General features: G+C 45.5%; 1 protein-coding gene across 3 annotated transcripts in view; it reads left to right on the top strand.

The window, feature by feature from the left end:
* LOC147621256 (ARM repeat superfamily protein) overlaps positions 1-20789 on the top strand; it is a 189867-nt gene that overhangs the window by 46911 nt on the left and 122167 nt on the right. For all 3 annotated transcript variants that reach the window (XR_015269782.1, XM_086823966.1, XM_086823965.1), the window contains exons 13-20: positions 8424-8501; positions 8602-8669; positions 8855-8954; positions 9055-9228; positions 9306-9395; positions 9898-9963; positions 20055-20153; positions 20304-20378. Coding sequence is in view for 2 of the 3 variants with exons in the window: in XM_086823966.1 (XP_086680092.1) it covers positions 8424-8501; positions 8602-8669; positions 8855-8954; positions 9055-9228; positions 9306-9395; positions 9898-9963; positions 20055-20153; positions 20304-20378 (750 nt within the window). In the remaining variant the exon portion in view is untranslated. The remainder of the gene's footprint in view (positions 1-8423; positions 8502-8601; positions 8670-8854; positions 8955-9054; positions 9229-9305; positions 9396-9897; positions 9964-20054; positions 20154-20303; positions 20379-20789) is intronic.

Raw genomic sequence — 20789 nt, 5'->3', positions numbered from 1 at the left:
AGATTTCGAACCTCTCTTCTTGTACACACAGGGCACGAGGAAGATTTAGGGAAGTGGTTTACGCGATGATCTCAGATTTTTCCTACAGTTTATATAGTTTTCCCCTTGCTTTTCTGAAAGTTCCGAATCAGCACATATCAATCCTTTTCTTTTTGCAGCAACAGAGTTAAAACCCTTGCTTCTTTTTTCTCTTTTCCATCTCTCTTACCATGGTGACACCCTAGCCCCTCTCCTTCACCGATGATTTGTGAGGTCATGAGCAAGAACGGATAGAAACAGGGGAATCTGCTCATGCTCATGCTCATGCTTATGGGCAGCATACAAAAGTGGTGGAAGAGGAGATAGATGGGGTTGAGAAAACTTCTTTGATGGTGAGATTGAGAAGTTCCGAGCAGAGATTTCTACCCCAAAGAAGCAGGGCAGTGAGATGGCCAATCTCCGGAAGGAGAATACTCTCTTGTATCAATAGATCACTATACTACAGAAGGTGGTTGCGACTACTCCCACACCTGCAGGGAAAATTTTAATAGCTCCTTTCTTCACCCTGGAGGTTTTTGCAGGGGAAAGGAAGGAGAGAACACAGGAAGTAGTTGATGCATAGCTTAACATGTGGAATGTTCACTTCGAATTCCATCCTCTCTAGGATGCTTGCAAGATTCAGATGGTGCAGGGCCTCTTGAAAGAGAGAGCCTTGTTATGGTGGAGAGCTTCAGAACAAGTCTACAGCTTGGTTGGTTTTTCTTATAACCGTCAAGTCTTCATGAGAGGCCATTGATACAACAACATATGTCCTTCTTGAAAGTGCATCGGTAACTAAGTTTTTCTTTCCAGGTGTATGCACAATTTGAAAATGAAACATGGATAAGGAATTTGGGAAAGCTTGGGTTGTGATAGAAAATATCTTCAACTTTGATGATTAGTTTTAACAGTGAATTCAGCCCCTAAAGGTAGTGTTTCACATTGTAAGGGCATGAATCACGGCTAGAAGCTCTTTCTCATAGATGCCCAAGAGTCTTTGTGCATCATGCAACTTGCAGCTTTCAAATGCAACCACATGTTTCTCTTGATTTGGGACAGCCCCTATGCAGTCCCCACTTACATCGCATTCCACGGAGAAAGGCCTCTCCAAGTCGGGCACTATAAGTACGGGCCCAAAAATGATAACACTCTTCAAACTATGAAAAGCATCATTTTCAGGTATGCTTCATTTATACGCAACCTTCTTCTTGGTCAAAGCATGTAATGGAAGTGCAACATGAGCAAAGTGCCATAAAAGTGTCAATAATACGAGCACAGGCCCAAGCACCTCCATATTTTTGGCCAATCCTTGATTGCTTGCACTTTGGTGAAATCCATCTCAACCCCTTCCTTGGAAACAATGACCCAAGTATTGGATTTTTGATAAGATAAATTCACTTTTCTTGCCATCGATGTAGAGCTTATGCTTGCGTAGCTCATAAAAAACAATGGCTAAGTGCTTCTTATGCTCCTCCTCATCCTTGGAGAAGACAGAATATCATCAAAGAAAGTCCGTGCAAACTTTCTACACTCTCGGAAAATCATGTCCATCATCTTGATAAAAGTAGTGGGTGCATTTGAAAGACCAAATGGCATCACAAGATACTCATAAAGCCCAAAACCGAATGCCGTCTTATGGACATCTTGTGGTGCCATCCGCACTTGGTGATAGCCACTTTTCAAATCAATCTTGCTAAAAATTGCTGCCCCATGTAGCTTACTAATGATATCATCTATACGAGGGATGTGAAATTCACTACTTGGACCAAATAGTGTCCAAGGAAGGGGTCAAGATGGATCCAGACAAGGTCAAGGGCCAAATCTATTATGGAATGGTCAAAGTTGACTAGTGTGCATGCAGTTCGAAGTCTCCTTGGCTTATGCTCTTATTACAGGAAGTTCATCAAGTGGTTTGAACTTTGCAGTGATAGCCAGTCCATTGCATGACTCGACAAAGAAAGCCGTGGGATTTCGGTGGACCAAAGCTGAAAAAGAATCCTTTGAAGCATTGAAATTTTATGCTAGCAAAGGACCGGTGTTGATTATTCCAGATTTGTCAAAGCTTTTATGGTTGAATGTGATGCCTCAAGAGATTGCATTGGAGCAGTCTTGAACCAAGAGGGCCATGCTGTGGCCTATGAAAGTCGGAGACTTCAAGGAGCCGAAAAGACTGCACCCATGTATGAGAAAGAGTTGATGGCTATCATTCATGGGTGTTGAGTTTGTTATCAAGACGGATCATGGAAGTCTTAGGTACTTCATGTCTCAACCTAAGATATCCGAAAAGCATATAAGATGGGCTAGTTATTTGGTCCAATTTCATTTCCAAATTATGCATACTCATGGAAAAGACAACAAGGTAGCAGATGCATTATCTAGGAGACCCATGAGCCATGCAGTTTCTATTGGATATCACATGGATTTTACTTTGATGAAAGATCTTTATGCTACCGATGAGGATTTCAAGGATATTTGAAACCAATTGCATAATTGAGATTTGGTCACTTCTTATGTCATCAAGGAGGGTTTTCTTATGATGCAAACCCTATTATGTGTGACAAAGGATTTGAGGCCAAAAGTGATGGAGGAATGCCATGCTCCACTCAAGCTTTGGAGAGCTACTTCTATTGGCCTAGCATGAGAAAGGACATTGAGTTATATGTTCGAGAATGTTTGGTTTGTCAGAAGGTCAAGTTTGATCGACAAAAGCCTGCAAGATTATTGCAACCATTGTTGATTCCGAATGTTTCATGGGAGAGTATTGCTATGGATTTTATCTTTAGATTGCCAAAGTCAGGATATGGGAATGATGGTATATGGACTATTATTGATAGATTTAGTAAGCAAGCCTACTTCATTCTAGTAAAGAAGACCATTCGCACATAGCATATGGCGAGATTGTTTATTCAACAGATTTTCAAGCACCATGGATTGCCTAAGTCCATTGTGGGGGATAGAGATCCTCGAACTGCTAGTTTCTTTTCGAGAGCTCTTTTCGACAATATGGAGACAAAGCTGAATTTCTCTTCGGCTTATCATCTTGAAACCGATGGACAAAGTGAGATTGGAGACCTCACTATCTTGGATATACTAAAGTGTTATGCTCTCGAAAAAGCGAAGGATCAATGGGAGAAGTATTTGCCTTTGGTTGAGTATGCTTATAATAATACCGTTGATTCATCGATAGACAAAGCTCCTTTTGAGATTATTTGTGGCAAACCATTGTTGTTGCCCGTGCTTAGAACCAAGGAAGAGATCTTCCATGCGGATGAGTTTGTTCGAGACTTGGATACAGCTTTTGCACAGGTTCGAAAGGCTATTGAGACATTTGAAGCCAAGCAAAAGAAAGCTGCAGATAAGCATTGAAGGAAGGTTTGATTTGAAGAAGGGAATTGGGTCTTGTTGAGATTTGAGAAAGCAAGACTTTGGAAGTCTAAAGCCAAGGAGCACAAGGACCCAAAGCTTGGTTCTACGTATTATGGACCTTTTCAGGTTACCAAGAAGATTAACGATGGTTGGACCTTCCAAAATATTGAAGGATACATAATGCCTTCCATGTCACTTTATTGAAACCATATACGGGACCTCTCCCATAGGACCCTATGTAGGATGATCCACCAGATGTGGAAGAGCAAGAACAAATTTTGCAACCAGAATAGACTGTGTTTCATTTTGTGAGGAAAAGAGGAAAGACAGTGGTCATAAAATTCCTCTTGAAATTCAAGAATTATTCGCCATTGGATGCGAAATGAATGCCAGAAGAGTACTTCAAGGACTATCTAGAGATACTTCGAGCTTATGAGGAACTGGTTGGTCCAGATGTATTTGAAGTACAGACATAGGCGTCTTGTGAACAAGACAGATTCAAAAGGGAGGGATTGTACCTCTAGCCCTCTTCATTGTATAAATATTGGAATGTAATTGATTATTATTTTTCTTATGTAATGGTTAATTGGACATGCTCTAGTTTGGGTCGGTTGCATACTAGATGATCCAAGGAGCGAGATTTGTATTTGGGTGGCAACAATGCTAGATGACCCATTGGGTGGCCTTTGTGCTAGATGCCTTGGATTTCATAGTTGGATGGTCAATGCGACCAGATAGCCTAGATGACTATTGATGAACAGTCGGGCGGTCATAAGTGATGAGATGGTCGAGATGACTGTATCGGATTTCATAGTCGCGCGGTCTGTGCGACGAGATGGCCCAAATGACTATTGATGAACACTCGGGCGGTCATAGTGTCCAGATGGCCCTGATGATTTACCGAATGGTTTTCGTTAAGAGCCAGATAGCTCAGAACCGGTTTCCGATGAGACCAGACAGGACAATCGATGAACAAGAGAATCTTTACATGTGCATTGCATATTGATGTATGTTTGAATTTCTTTGACTTTGTGTGCTGTTTTTGATGTGTGGATAATGCTTGGATTTATGGCATGTGATAGTCCACTGGGCTCCAAACTACCTGGCCAAGACTTGAAATACCTAGAAGACGCGAATGATGCATACCTGTTTGTTGACTAGATTTTGTCTAGTTTTTGCAAGAGGTAAGTATGGATTTCTTTTATCTAATAGATGTCTTAGGTCATGAAGAAGAACCATCAAAGACAAAGCCATTGGTCAAAGATAAGGAATTGAGATTAAATGACACCACAGCTATGGGGATGACTAAATCCACAAGCTCACCAGATAGGGCTAGTACTTGGAACATATGGATATGCTTGGAACACTTGTATCCCGCAGTTGAGGACAAATACGATACAAGAGGGAGGGAATGTAACTATTTCGCCCTCCTAGCTCTATTCACACGATGGAACCCTTGCTCGGACATTGGACAGGTAGAAGAAGGCATGGGGACAAGGACCATAAGGTTTGCTCATTAATAAAGCACTAGATTTGGTTAAAAAGCAGAGAAAAGCAAAAATTCAAATTGAGTTGACTGTAAACCAAGAGCACAACGGGCAAGAGGGGATTGAGCAAGATAGAAAAGCAAAAAGCTGCTTTTTCAAAAAGCAGCTCTAGGGCCAAAAAGCAAGGTCTTAAAGCCAGAAAAGCACAACACAAGAACTTGGATAAAAGCTGGACTTTTTTGAGTAATATTTTATTATTAAAAGTAAAAGAGGAAAGCAAAGTGAAAAAGACAAAGCAAAAGCTTGGCTAGCTTTTTTGGCAAAAAGCAGACCCCCCCTCTAGTATAAAACTAGGAGGAGCCTCTCTTGATCATCATCATTGAAGAGTGAAGTTCATCATCGCCTTCATCAACATTGAGGCGTGGGCATCATCAATCAAAGGTTGGAGTTTACCGTTGCCGTGCTGTTGTATGGAATTGCTGCTGTTGTATGGAATTGCTGCTGTTGTTGATTGTCGCATGCCGCCGTTGCCGCCTCTATAGAGAGCCGCTTGCAGTACACCTACCGCCACGTGTTGTTGCTGCCCGTGCGCCTTGTTGCTTGCACCAGCCAGCGTTGCAGCCGGCGTTGTGACCTACGTTAGCCAGTGCCGTTGTCTGCCGTGTGAACTGCCAAGACATGCTACCGTTGCCTGTTGACTAGCGCCTGAACTGCCGCCGCCGCCACTAGCACCTGAACAACGCCACTTGTCCATCACCTATTTACTGCTGTTTCTGAATGCTGGCACAGATTGAACTGGGTGCCGCCTACTGATCTGTACAGTACAGCTTCCGTTCTGCCACGTGTAACTGCTCCGGTTCATACTCATATGTGCGGCCTCTTCGTGTGGATTGTTTTCTACTTTGGTGTGGGCACTAAACCTACATCTGAACATTATAAGCTTCATCATCTACACCTCTCTCTTGTGAACCTCGTGTACAAGCTAAGGGAACATTGGATTTGGTACTAGCCTGGTGAGAGATCTTGTGGGCCATCCCGTGGTGTGCTCGGCATTAGGATCTCGTGCCTCGACATCGACTTCGACTTGGGTTTCTACATCGGCATATTTGTTTGCTTTTGTATTCATTGATGTATTGATCCTGGCTTGCGAGCTCGTGGATTGTTCCTGAATAAATTCCTGACAGGGAGCGGGGCCTGTTCCCCGCTTAGTGTGACTACTGGTCTACCTCTTATGGCTAGCCAAGTGCCAACCGCGAGGCTTCGATGTGCCTAAAAATCTGTTGCCTCTGGCTCCCTGGAAGAGAACCTGGCTGTGTTGTGAAGTCGAGTAGAGCCCAGAAACACCTCGGATCACTCCTTAGGGAATCCCATCCGGCACATCGCCCCTCCAAAAAGCGCTAGTCTAGCCCGTTATAGGCTCTTTCAAAATCCCGAAGGAGAACAATAAGATCCTGTTGCCTGAACTCGGCCGAAGCGGTCACCTCCCAAAAAGTAAAGATGTTGTCCAGGATGCTCCGATCCTGGAGGAAACGCGTCTGCGTGCCATGGATCAAATTAGGGAGGAAAAGTTGGCTGATGGCCTTGGCTAGAATTTTGTAGGCTGTCCCTAGGAGGGCGATGGGCCTCCACTGTACAATCTCTAATCTGTCACCACTCTCCTTGGGAATCAAATGGATCAATCCCTTTGACAACCTCTCCGGCATGGCTTCCGTGATCATAATCTCATTGAAGGCAGCTTTGAAGCCGCCTTCCATGAGATCACAGTGTTGGAAAAATAAGAAACCAGAAGCCCGTCTTCTCCTGGGCATATGCCCCTATGGAGTTTCATTAGACTCTGCAAGCTCTTGTGTAGTAAAGGGTGTCAACAGGAAAGTCCGAGAGTGGGAGCAACCACATCTCTTGTTTGCCACCAGAACCGGTCACACTTATCAATCACATGAGAGGATAAGGGGGCACACGTGAGGAGAGTGGAAGAAATTTGTGGCAATGGCTCGCACATGGGGGGGGGGGGGGATCTGCAACTGTGGATCCATCCCGGCCTCGCAACATGCGGATACCATCCCTTCGGCTTGTGTGGGCATGCTATCTCAAAGATATCTCCAATGGCCCTGTCTCCTGCTTGGGTCCAAAAGGAGGCTCTGGCATGGTATCTATACTCCACCCTCCGCTTCTCAATGGAATTGGGCTGTAGCCAACTGGGCCTTAATCCACGGGATGTCAGGGGTACTCTCCTGAAGCCGCTGCAAGGGAGCTAGGCTCTGACGGATTCTCCTTTCCTGCTCTCGGAAGCCAACCAATCTGCTTTGTGTTGCCTCTTGTAATAAACTTCTGATCTCTCGAAGGCTTGCGTCCAAGGCTCTTGCGGCTGAAGCAGAGCGAAAAATCCAAACTCTCTCGGATCTCTGTCCTGTTGCATATGTTGGGGTCCTGAATGAGGCTATCTCGGATCTGGGTGCGCAAGTGTCTGTACTGCCAGAATGACAGGTGCATGATCAGAGAAAGTATTGCCTGCCAGAATACCATTCATGCTAGCATGTCCAAAGAAGGCCCTAGGGATGTGGATATAAGGTTAGCTGAGGTCGGCTAAAGGGTTTACAAAGGAAGATTAGGTATTCTGTCAACATCTGATCATTCTTTGGCAGCGAAGAGTATTTCTGGTCAGTTAGTAGTCAGCTGAGGTCGGCTAAAAGGGTTACAAGGGAAGATCAGGGCCATTAGAAATCAGAGCTGACCTGGGAGGATGTCTAGAAGAGGCAGCTATACAGTTTGAGGAGTTTAGAGTGTGCTCAAGTGTCCTCCTGTATCAGCAAGAGTCTAGGGGACGTCAGCTGAGTGTACTGGTGCCTTGATTTGGTGTTGTGGTGTTGGTGGTAGTTCGCTCCTCACAGTGGTGTGTTTCGGATGGGCTATAGAGGCAGGTCTCCTTGACACATCATTGTTTTGGTGCTCCCACTGAGGAGGGCTTTGAAGCACACTTTAGGTTGTTTGTAGGTCTGAGAGTTGTTAGTAGAGCAGATGGCAGCCATGATGACATATCCGGTGTTCCATGAGCATGCTGGAGAGGATCCATAGGGATTTTTGGCGGGGATGGAGTTGGCAGCATTTACCTTTGGGAAGGATAGAGATGAGGATAAGTTAACATTGTTGTCAATGTAATTAAAGGGAGATGCCAAAAGGTGGTTGTAGACATGGAGAGTTCAGCTGAATCAGGGTCAGGCTTATGAAGAACCCATCATGAGTCTCTGGTTTTGGATCTTAAAAAGAACCCATCATGCACTAGAAGTTTGCTGGAATGCTTGCAATCAGACAGAACATGGCTTTCTTTCGAGGAAACATAATGTAAAACAACTTACAAAACAACGTAAGGGTTGTAGGCTGTGGAGAACCTTGATGATTGTTTTGTGTTCAGCACTGCACATTTTGGCTTTTTGTGAACATACCTGCTGCCTGTGCTGACTCAAATTATTCTAGGTTTTGGCACCAAAAGGCACTCATTCAACACACCCTTTACAGATACATCTAACTGTTTTGTTGTTTATGTGGCAACACCAGAGGTCAAATAAGGTACTGCACTGCTTCTTGACAATCGGGACTGCCTTCAGTGATGAACTTTTTACATTTTTAATATCAGTAAGTACATTTTGTCAATTCAAGACATGTTCCGCCCTAGTCAGCTAGGAGAAAGTTCAAACGTTAATGCTTGATGATCTGTTTTGTTTTTTGACATAAGCGAGTGAGTAACAAAGATGACTCAGTTCGTCTCGGAACAGTTTCAGTTTTTCAGCATCTCTTACCCCGGTAATGCTTGCTTCATTTTCCTGCTGGAAAGTCCGTTAAAATGTCACAAAATCTTTGTTTAGGGGGTTTACACAAATATGATTGCGTATGCTCCTTGGCTAGGGAGCTCCCTGTCGAAATCGTGCCTCGTGGGTGGGCGGGGCTTTGTTTGTAATGAGCCTTATTTCTGTTTTGATTATTACTAGGCTTCATGAAGCTTGGGATGGCCGACGGTCTCAACTTCTTGATGTTGTTAAACCGGCACTTTCCGAGCAGGATCTCTATCTTCGCAAGGCTCTAGTAGAGGTAATGAATACTCGGGAGACTCTGTGTTGATCAGTAGTGGGTCTTTAAGTTGTGCTATTTTTTCATGCATTGATATAAGAGTAAAGTTTTTTGACTGCAGTTGATTGTGTCCATGGCTTCAAGTGGATGGGTGGAAAAAGGCTCTGGGGAGCTGTTTGTTGAGTTCCTTGCTAGACAATGTGCTTTAAGTGAAGATGCAGGCAAGTACAAAGTTGAAGCAGCATCTTCCAAGAAAGAAATTGGCACGAAACCTGGTGACTTATTCAAAACAGAGGTTAGGTTTTATATTCAAAGTTATGTGTTGCAAAACTGGCATCCATTCACTACTCTTAACACCATTTTTTGTATCAGCTGAAGGTGGGTTCAGTATCTCCTTCAGAATTGCGGACTATATGTGATAAGGCCATGCTCCTGCTAGCAGGGACCATGCCTGAGATGGAGGTGTGTAAGTGATCATCAATAATATATATCACCTGATTTTAGATGTTCTTTCTTTAGTACATTTATCTTGGCTTCTGAAAAGCACCACTGTCAATTGGCTCTCTGGGAGGTATTTCACGATGCAAAGCAGAACAGTGTTTTGAGGGGGTTTCTTAAACAATGTCTAAAGGATATGCACTCCTTGCATGAAGGCACAATTCTAATTTGAATTTACGCACCAGATTCAGCTGAAATCATGAAGAGGCACAGGTAGTTATCTTGTCAGGAGGCTGTCGCTGATTTTAGAACATCTACTATGTTGGGCATGCATTTGGATACAGTATACAACCTCTTATTGGTGCTTTTTAGTTCGTTTTATCCATTGACGCCTTTTCAGGGAATTTAACATTTGAAATGCTTAAAAAAAATTTTGTGAAATGGGCAAGTGGAAGTTCTATTTGTGCTGATTTTGTATCCATTTTATGTGCTCTATGTAGTATGATGACACATCTCCTCTTTACAGCTTGTACTGTGGCCATATCTTCTGAAGTTGATAATTGCAGCAGACTACACAGGTGCTGTGTCAACGGTAAGGATGGAGCAATACTCATGTTCTTTTGTGTTATGGTGTAATAAGAATATGATGAAATGTATGCAGATTAAGTGCTTTAATGAAACTTTCCATCCACAGCTTGGAGGAGCTCTTGGACGAGCATGTGGACATTATAGGAGTTTACCTCTCTGATCCATAGGGAAACCTACAGTGCTCTGCGGCTGCGATCTAGGATTTTGTCTCATCTCTGGGCAAAGAATCAATTGGCACAAATCTTGCGGCATATGGGTGGGATCCTCAGCTGCCCCTTCTTGGAGACCAATGGAGGCCTTTCAATGAATCCCCAAGGGCACCTTAGTGCACTACTGAGGGGGCCAGGTTGGCATTATTATGATCCCACAGGAGCCGATAGCCCCCCTCATGAGCATGCGTTGGTAGCTTTTGCAGCAGAGCACAGCTTGACTTTTCCTGGCAAGACCAGTTGTGGTGGCCAACCAGGTTCTTCTGGCCACCATGTGGAACATCATGCCATGCTGGTCCTCACGTTCTTGCATAGGGCATATATTTGCTCCTAAACCAAATTCCTATGGGTAGGGAGCAATGACCACATAGCTTGGCCAAGGTGGCCTCGAATGAGATCATTCAGGCTGCCCAATAAGGGCAGGCTAGGCATCAGTAATCCAGCAATTTGCAGGGCGATTTTGAGCAAACTCATGGTCTGCGGCCTCCCACCCAAGGAGAGCCATGGAAGGATTTTGTGCATTGTCAATTGCACTTTCACCTGTGGCGGTGCTTGGCTCCCCAGTATTCACTGGATCTGAACTGAGGACCCTCTTTGCAAGCCCGACGTAACTTTCAAGAACGAATTTGCAACCAGCCTTTTTTTTTTTTTGCTTGGGCTATGCTTTAGATGGTGTTCCACAAGCGCCCCCCCCCAGTGGATGATGAGCGCATGTGGCAATCTTAAGTCTTGAACGCCGTGATGACATCCTTTTGGTTCCAACATCCACATTATCTGGGGCTGCCCACGATATGGACTGGCATAGTCCCTAGGCACTTCGCTTCACTTCTCAAAGCAGCCAGGTATGGTTGTTTGCTAGTCAAAAATGCAGAAACTCCATTTTTGTTTTCGTCTTGATTTCCCTGTTTCCTTATCTCCTCAATCCCGACATAACTTTCAAGAACGAATTTGCAACCAGCCTTTTTTTTTGCTTGGGCTATGCTTCAGATGGTGTTCCCCCCCCCCCTCTCCCGGTGGATGAAGAGCGCATGTGGCAATCTTAAGTCTTGAACGCCGTGATGACACCCTTTTGGTTCCAACATCCACATTATCTGGGGCTGCCCACGATCTGGACTGGCATAGTCCTTAGGCACTTGGCTTCACTTCTCAAAGCAGCCAGGTATGGTTGTTTGCTAGTCAAAAATGCAGAAACTCCATTTTTGTTTTCGTCTTGATTTCCCTGTTTCCTCATCTCCTCTTAAGATTTCCCTCACAAATTTTTCCTTTTCAGTTTTGATTCCTCCCAAATTTTCTTGCTATCTCCTCCAAATTATGATTCACCCCACATTTCTCCTCTATTTCTCTCAACCTCTTCCCACATTTTTATTAACTTTTGAAAAATTTACCTTTGTATTTATGTAATGTTTTAGACTCGCCATTTCCTAGCTGTTTCGGCTTCCTAGCCTCAAGCTGTTTCCATTGCATAGACATCAGCTGTGTCTATTTCCATTTCATGCAACTATGTCTCTCTCTCTCTCTCTCTCTCCCCCCCCCCCACCCCGGCTGCTGCAACTCCACATGGTTAGATTGCTGTATTTTTGGTTTCGTGAGGGGGATGGTGTGGGGAGAACATCATCTTTGATATGCACTCGACCAATTTCCCAAAGTGGTGGACTCTGATTGATTCACCCTTATCTTCAGTATAGGCTGAGAGGATTTCACCAGCTCTTGTAACTTCTCCACTATACAGAGTTCTTGGGCATGCGCATGTGTACTGATGGATCCTTTCCGAACCAGATGACTGGAAAGATTGTCTCCGAGGGATACGGATGATGGGTTTACTTGTCTCTGAGGATACAGATGACAGGAATGCTTATCTCTGAAGGTGCAAATGACGGAATGCTGTCTTGAATGCATATACTTATGATATCATTAAGGGTTAGCGTATTTTGTGCACATGGAACTCATCTGATGGATCATGGTTAGCGTATTTTGTGCACTTGGAACTCATCTGATGGATCATGGTTTTTGAGCTAGATGACGGGTGCAGGGTTTAGCTACCCCTGGCACATTTAAATACTGTGCCAGGTGTAGTAGGAATTGGAATAGATGATTTATCATTTGGAACATGCATTCATTCATGCTTGGCTGAATTTCTTTTATTTGCGCGCACACGTTTTTAATGCTTGCATGTATGTGCTTTTATGGCTTGTTTGTATCTGAGTGTGGGGGACACCCGGGAAAGCCCAAGGACACGAGTGCTGCATTAATTTAACGTTAATGGGGGACTTTTATGAGTTTTGTAGGCTTTGAATCACATGGCTTAAAGCCATAAGTGTTTGTATGTATTTATAAGTGGAGCCACACAGGGACAGACAAAAGGGGCCAACCTTTATTAGAAAGGGCGGGACATCATTCATAAAGTGGGTGGAAGGGAAAGCAGGATATCAAATTCTTATAAGAGTTTTTATCAAAAAGCACATTAAAGAAAAGCAACTTGACCGAGATAAATAAGCGGTATGGGTTATTGTGGAATCGTCAAGAGCAAGGAGCTCTCCACACGCGGTTGTTGTACGGATCGCTTCATCCACCTACATCATCATCTGTACGACCATCTGTGCCATTGTTGTTTGGATGCTGGTTGTGTGACGTCATCGTTATATTGTATGGCTGCCTGCATCATCATCGTCGGATGACAGCAGGTCGTCTATATTGTATTAAAGTTCCCTGATCTATTTGGACCAGTACTTAGGCCACTTCCACTCTTACTTCATTGGGCAAGGATACTTTTGCCAGTTGGTGCTCACGGAAATCTTGTTGCGTTGAGAAGACCTATGAGACACATAGTTGGATAGTTGCTGGGGAATGGTTGATTGGATAGGATCCTTGATGACAGGCCTTTGGGTGAGTCAAAGTAGGCAAGAGACCGCAAGGGCTTTTGGATCCTACGGGTCACGAGATCATTTACTATCTTTGGAAAGCTTTGGGGAAAATTGGAATCTTCTACTCAGAAAGGAATCACTCCTCCTTGATTGTATTTGGTATTAATAAATCCTTGAGGGGGGGGGGGGGGGGTTTCGGGGGGTCAGCCCATAACATTATTTCAGCCCCTAGTATTGTGTCTTGTCTGTTTGTGTTGGTATTTGTTTGTTAATTCCTGTGTTAAGTGAGTTTGGTTAAATACATGCCTCCCGTTGTAGAGTGGTATCAGAGCGTGGCTCATCTTTTTTTCTAGAGAAAGGGTGGTATGAGGCATGAAACAGGGATTGACAACATGGGCAACCATGGAGGAACAAAGTGGTGACATGGGGGAGAGACCATCAGGAATTTGCTTGTCCATAAAAGGATTTTCAATCCCTTCAAAGGTGACTCGAGAAGATGCCCAGAATCAAAGCGATCCTTGAGGAGGAAGAGACCATGGAAAAGATTCCTTTCCATGACTATGAGAGGCACATGAAGGATATTGTCATCAAGGATCCACTTTCTCATTGTCAACGCTATTTGAAAGAATTTGGTTTCTCTATCAAAGAAACTTTGGGCACTCATATCCCTCATGGAGAGTCCCATGCTACTCATCCTACCCGTTATGATCCCCGTTCACCCTCGGTTGACATAGCCTCACACTGAACTCGCCCAATCATTCAATGGGAATTTGAGTATAGCTCCCATGAGAGGAAAGGAAACGTTCTTCATCCCAAGATCGGGATAGGGAACAAGTGAAGGATGGAATCTGTGAGATGAACGAGACAAAGAGGGCATCCATTTCAAGGAGGGTGCAAAGAATGTGAAGTTTGCCAACTTCATTGGCAAGATGGGAGACACTGACAAAGCTTTGGCGTTCATTTGTCAGTTTGAGATTTCCCTTGGGTCTGAGAACGTTAGCATGTATCTTACTGACATTGCTAATGCTTGGTGGAGTGCACAGATGTTGCAGGGGATCCAAGCAAGGACTTGGGATGCTTTTAAGAAACAGTCCTACGAGCAATTCGTACCGAAGCACTTTGAAGACAATTTTGTTATAGTATCGGAGCAGCTTTCCCAAAAGGAAAATGAGTCGCTTTACTTCCTTATATCCGGGATTATTTGCAGGTGTGCCCTACAGAGACTATACAGGATGTTATGACTTCTGCTTTTGTGGGAGAACATATGAACATGAAGAATGCCGCATTATCTTCAAAGTTTACACCAAACATATTTGCAGGTGTGCCCTACTGAGCCTATACAGGATGCTATGACTTCCGCTTTTGTGGGAGAACAAAAGCGGGAGAACATATGAACATGAAGAATGCCCCATGATCTTCAAAGTTTACACCAAACTCGAAGAAGGATAGATCTATGCATAAAATCAAATTTAAAAAGAATAACACTTTTGTAATAAAAAAATTCCTTTATGCATCTTTCTATGCATAAAATCAATTTTAATAAGAATAACACTTTTGTAATAAAAAAAATTCCTTTATGCATCTTTCTATGCATAAAATCAATTTTAATAAGAATAACACTTTTGTAATAAAAAAATTCCTTTTCCATCACCCTCACCCTTTGTATGGTGCAGCCAGGGACGTCATCCAGAGGGGGCTCTGATCTCTCTAATTTTGCCATGGGGTCCAATAGAAAAAGTGAGCAAAGCATAGCTCTCATCCACGCCATGGACTGCCAAGAGAATATCATGCCTAATAAACATGCCTAGCCACTGTGGGGGGGTCGGGTCTGGGATAGGGGGTCAGCCACTCCTTGGGAATAGCAAAGTCGATGTCGAGGCTGAGTCTGTCTCTACCCTAGATCCTACCTAGGCCTCTCTCTTGAGCCTCCGAGGGAAGCGGACTAAATGCAATTCAATCTCCAAGGAACCTTGCAGGTCCTATGATCAACACTCCCCATGATACATGAGGTCGGCCCCCAACATGTGGCCATTGGGTAAATGGACCAAGGGCGCCAAAGACGCTCCTCCGAGGCTACTGCAAATGACTGCTGAAGGGCGGATCTGAGGTGATCCAAGCTTGGAGTAGGCTGGCTGCAAATCTCTCCTGAAAAGCTGGGCTAAAGCTGCGGGCCCTCATCTCTTGGAAGATCTATTTGGTGCTTTGCGGCCAGCAGCTCCCTAGACTTGGAGTACAGGCTGAAATCCGGGCCAAGAGGAAGCCCTTCCAAGCTCACCACATGGAAGAAGTCCTCTTAACAATCAACTTGCCCAGCAGGGCGTGACTCTGAATGGTGGGATCAAAGACGCCTAGGCCTCCTCTGCGTTGCGGCTGAATGATCACTCTCCAGGCCACCTTGGCCCAGGTAGGCCTCCCATCACAACTGGCCCACAAGAAGTTCCGGATCAACCACTGTACCTGACCAATGCATGCTCGGGAGAAGCCCCAACCAGAAGTAATGTACCACATGATGGCAACAAGGACCTGGTTAGCCACCACCACTCGGCCGGCTAAGGAGAGCGTCGCAAAAACCTAGTACAAAAGCTTCTTCCGAATGCTTAGAAGAAGAGGGGCGAGTTGCTGCTCTGGGGAGATATTGATGCCCACTGGCATCCTAGATAGCAGACTGGAGTGCCCATGGGGATCCACCGGAAAGCCTCAACTGGATGCCAAGTTGGGGTGGGTGTGGAGCCAACCCAAAAACCACACGACTTGTGCCAGTTGGTCTACGCTCTTGATGCACAACAAAAGATCTCAATCGCCTCTTTGAATCTCTGGAGATTCACCACATCTCCAGATAAGTATGTTGTTGTGTCATCTGCAAACTCTGAGTCCAACAGCTCCTCGTGAGTACGGATGGGGAGACAATTCCTGGAGCCTTGTCTTCTGAGCTGAGAGAAAACTGCTCATGGCCTCGGTAACAAATAGGAAGAGGTATGGTGCCAGTGTACAGTCCTTCCGGATTGAGTGAGAAAGGGGAAATTTGTCACCTTGGGCTCTCTGAATGAGAACTTGATTATGAGAGGCTGAGTAGAGGCGTGAAACACTGCGGATCCACTCCACTGGAACCCCATCCAATACATCGTGCCCTCCAGAAAGCTCTAGTCAACTCTATCATAAGGCTTCTCAAAGTCTAGGAGCACAATGAGGTCCTTCTGCCGCATCTTGGCCGAAGTTGTCGCCTCCCAGAAAGTGAAGATGTCCAGAATGCTCTGATCTTGAACAAAACCTTCATGAGTGTCATGGATCAAGTCAGAGAGGAAAGGCTGAAGCCTCCGGTTGATGGCCTTGGCCAATATCTTTTAGGCGCTCCCAAGGAGGGTGATGGGTCCGTTGTCAAATCTCCAATCCGTCACCACCCTCCTTAGGAATCAAGTGAATCAAACCCTCTGAAAGCCTCTCTAGCATGGCACCTGTAGTCATAATCTCATTGAAGGTTGCTCGAAGGTCGCCTTCCATGAGATGCCAGTGGTGAAGAAAGAAGGAAACTGGAAGCCCGTCGGCCCCCGAGCATTTTTCCCTAGGAAGAGTCGTCAATGCCTTTGCTAGCTCCTCTACCGTGCAGGGAGTCAATAAGAACGTCCGAAGAGAGCAGGGGGAACTACCTCTCTTCTGTGTCGCGGCCCGCCAGACCCTCTCATGCATCCATCACCTGTAAGGATATTGGGGCACTCGTGAGGAGGTATTTGTTGAAAAAATCGGTGGCAATGGCTCTCACATGGGGGGGTCTAAAACGATAGCTCCATCCTGGCTACGCAACCTGCGAATACCATCTCTTCGCCTATGGGGGCTTGCAATCTCAAAGAAGTCCCCAGTGACTCCATCTCCAGCCTAGGTCCAAGAGGAAGCTCTCCCATGGTTTTTGTACTCCACCCTCCTCTCCTCGATGGATCTGATCTCTGTACTGGTGACAACTGACTTCTCAATCCACGGGCTGCACCAAAAGTTAGCTTGGGGAAGGGACTGACAGATTGTACTCTTGAAGGTGGCTCTTCCTATTGCGACATTCGCGGATCCTGTCCTCCATGTGTCGCCACTCTGTTTGAGCGTAGGAGCAGGCGTACTCTGAACTCCATCGATCACAATGAAGTTATCTGTAAGAGGGGGGGAGGGGTACTGCAACTGAGATATGAAGAAACACAAAAAGCAACACCTCTAGGCTGGAGGACACCACCTCCCTGTCCTGATCTCTGTGGCGTGAGCCTCCTAGCTGTATCCGAGCCAGGGGCCAGAGATGGGTGAGCACGTCGGTGATGCGCGGATCATGAAGATGGTGTGAGAGCTCTATTGCTTGCCCCTTGATGGCAGTAGTCATTGACTTCGAATCCCACTCCATTCCTGGAGTTGCACTCAAGGGAAAGGAGAAGATCATCGTGCCCCTTTCTAGTGTGGATGGCTTGGAATGATGAAACACCACACAGATCTGAATGGGAGCCACTATCTCCTCAAAAGTATCAGGTCCTTCCATCGGAAGACATCGGTAGAAACTGTAATCCATTGGCAGCCCGAGGATCCTAGGGGAGCCACGTGGCGACTATGGCGGGAGAGCCCTGACTGGGGAGGTAGTGATGGTCATCTCTACTGGCTCCGAGAATCGATGAATCAAATGGTGGACGAAGCTCACCGGCTGCCTCATTTTGGAATCGGGGGCTGCTAGAGGGTGGTAGGAATGCTCGAGAGAGGTGGAGGGAGGGGGGACTGCAGGTTCAGAAGAATAGGACGGGGCAGGGGGGGGCTGTTGCGGGAAGAGTCGGAGGTGAGGATGGAGAGGGGGGGGGGGCAGGGGATGGAAGAGGGAGATGGAAGCTGCTGGGAGTGATCCACCGGAGAGGGAGGGTGCAAGAAGGGGCTCACCGGCGGCTCAATGGGGCCAGTTGGCATCACTGGAATCTGAGAACCCGAGGAGTCGTCTCGGCGGGGTAATGGCTGCCAGTCCGGAGGGGCCGGAGGTGGGACCCTTGTAGTGACTTGGGGGGGGGGGGGATCGCTGATGGGTGGGTGCTCCGATAAATGCTTGAAACGATTCTCTAATAGAACCGAATCCTCTTGTACTCTACCAGCTTGGCGCGCACGACGACGTTGCTCAGCTCTGGAAGTCGGTTGGCGGCCCTGGCGCAAGCCAACGGTTTGCCACTCTTAGACAACAGAGTCGTCGGTGGTCGGGTCCTGGTGCTCGGCTGCCTGAGGGCCTGCATCTCTCCCTACCCCTTGATGAGCTGTGATCGGGGGGGGGGGGGGGGGGGGGGGGGTCCATTGGAGGCGGTCTCCTAAACTGGCACCAATGGCAGGCTTTGGTTAGGTGTCCCGTCTGCCTGCAAATGAAGCATTGGCTTGGGAGGCTTGAGTACTCCACTCTCTGCAAGATGGGGTCTCCTCGGAGGCAAGGAAGGGATATGATGTAGGGCACTATCTCCGGTGACACAATACAGATGTGAAGGGATGGAATCCCGGCTGCCCATGCGAGAGATGAAGCGACAGTGCGGGGGGGGGGGGGGGGGGGGGTGGTTCCATCACTCTCCCGATGGCTCCACCAATCACCGGGAGAAGAGGAAGGTATTCCTTCTTGAGGCTTGGGAAGTAGGTTGTCACGAGAATGCTTGAAATGCTAGCCAGCGGGTCAGATGTGGGGTCCAAGCCTCATTGCCACCTCGCAAAGAAGGCCTGGGCCGTACGCAATGTGTCGGGGCACAACCGGATGACTGTATTTGACGCCGCTGGCGAGTCGAACTCAACCTGGTAGGAGGTGGGTCCCTTGCTCATGCCGGACAACAGCGGGCATTACAGTCCTCTAGTGTGGCTTTTGCCCCCTGTAGTCTTTCTGCTACAGCGGCCAGTCTTGGCCGCCACCACCCCCCTCCCCCCCTTTCTTCCTCTTTCCCCCCTTTTCTGGTTCCCCCTGCCTAAGCATTACATCATGGTATGGTTCACTTGGGTAGGTGATCAATTATTTCTCTACCCCCACCTCCAGGTTATGTGTGATGCCTTTACCTGCAGGTTGTGTCTGCAAGAAACTCTCCTTTCCTGTATTCAGCCAATTGACGATACCTGTTAGGTTGGTTGTATATCCTAGGGATTTCCACATCTGTTTCTATCCTGGAAGAAGAGTGAGGGGTGTGGGGGTTGTGGGATCCATTGATACATGGCTGCTTGTGGTATCTTCTCCTTTGTCCTGGTCAGTTCTCATGAGGGAGCTGAGGTTAATCTCATCATCCCCACCCACCCTAGCATTTCTACTTCCTTGGAGGATTCTAATCTGCTTCGAGGAAGAAGTCTCTTTTTACTAATTGGAGGATCTTTTCTTGGAAATAAAACGAACGCCATTAGTTCCATAATAGCTATTTGCTAAACTAAGTGTTTAAGCGCTATGCATGGCTGACAAGTCAAAAAATCTGGCCTTTTAGCAATCTTTAAAGGCAACCAGCCCAAATAGTGTAGATTAAGTTGGCGTCAGATCAAGTATCTTTCTTTTGCATTTTAATAAAGCACTGCAAAAGGAAAAGTACGTGATTTTTGTTGAAATGACGATCTAGGGAGGATCAAAGATAAACACAACCATTATGATGTAATTAATTTAATTACAAGTTAATTAAAATCACTATAAAGAGGACATAAGATAGACACAAAACCGCCTTCATTCTCATTATCTTGAGGCTCTTAAATAGCCATGAAATGATACATCAAATGTGACTAGGTTCATCCCATAATCATCTCCTTCATTCACTCCACCTTTTCCATGAATATCTCCACATTCCTTGATTCTCTCAATCATCCCGTGTGGCTTATCTTGCCTACATCATCACTTACATCAAGATGGGAATCTACCCTTTGACTTTGGCATTCATCCTTTTACGCCTTCTTACATTTACGCTCACAATAACCTTTGAGATTGAACTCGACCAAGAGGATGTTCATGTGTGCATGTGATGGAGCATATCCAACAATTTTGCAGTGAGTGTTTTTATAACTTTAGCCTTTCTGTTGTATAGATTTGCAAGTGTATTTCTGACATTGCAAGAAGAAAATTGGCAAGTGGATCCAGCCTGGAAGCTTATCCCTCATTTCCTAATGATATACCTAAGCCCGAGGTTGGTTTTCTAACAAGTTCTAATGCTTTAAAGGTGTGCTGTAAAAGAACATAAAAAACAACTGTTTTTTTATGTCTGAGCAATTGAAATTGTCAGTTTTTCCAAACGGCTTTTTCTCTCTGATGTCAAGTATGTTTTTGTGTTCTGCAGGAGATTTTAGCACGCTTGCTAGTACTTTTGCAAAATCCTCTGGGAAGAGAGCAGCTTGCTTTTCAAATTTTGACGGTTTGTTTACTTCTCTATCCGTTTTGGAAGACAAGCATGTAATTGTGTTATTGTTTTTTTTGTGAGTCTCTATGACATGTTCAGCAAATGAATGCTGCTTTCTGTGACATGTTGAGCTAATATTAACCGCTGCAATTTTTTGAAATATAGACTAAAATTTCTATTAGTGATTGAATGCTGAGAAGATATATAGTTATATTTAGGAGGTAATATCTACGAGGTACCCCTTACTCATACACACACCCTCAATCTCTAGTGGCCCTATGCTTATCTGTAACGGTGTTTTCACACCCTATCCTCGACACACCTGATGACATAGTTTGCTTTGTTTTTATGTATGATGTAACAGCAGTTCTGTTTTTTCTTTCATGTTACACACCATTGCACATGACCATTATGTACAGTGTGGGA

Source organism: Cibotium barometz, chromosome 30 (genome assembly GCF_041138505.1).
Source record: "Cibotium barometz isolate CiBa-2024 chromosome 30, ASM4113850v1, whole genome shotgun sequence".
Lineage (NCBI taxonomy): Eukaryota > Viridiplantae > Streptophyta > Polypodiopsida > Cyatheales > Cibotiaceae > Cibotium > Cibotium barometz.
This window is presented reverse-complemented; position numbering and strand designations above follow the sequence as displayed.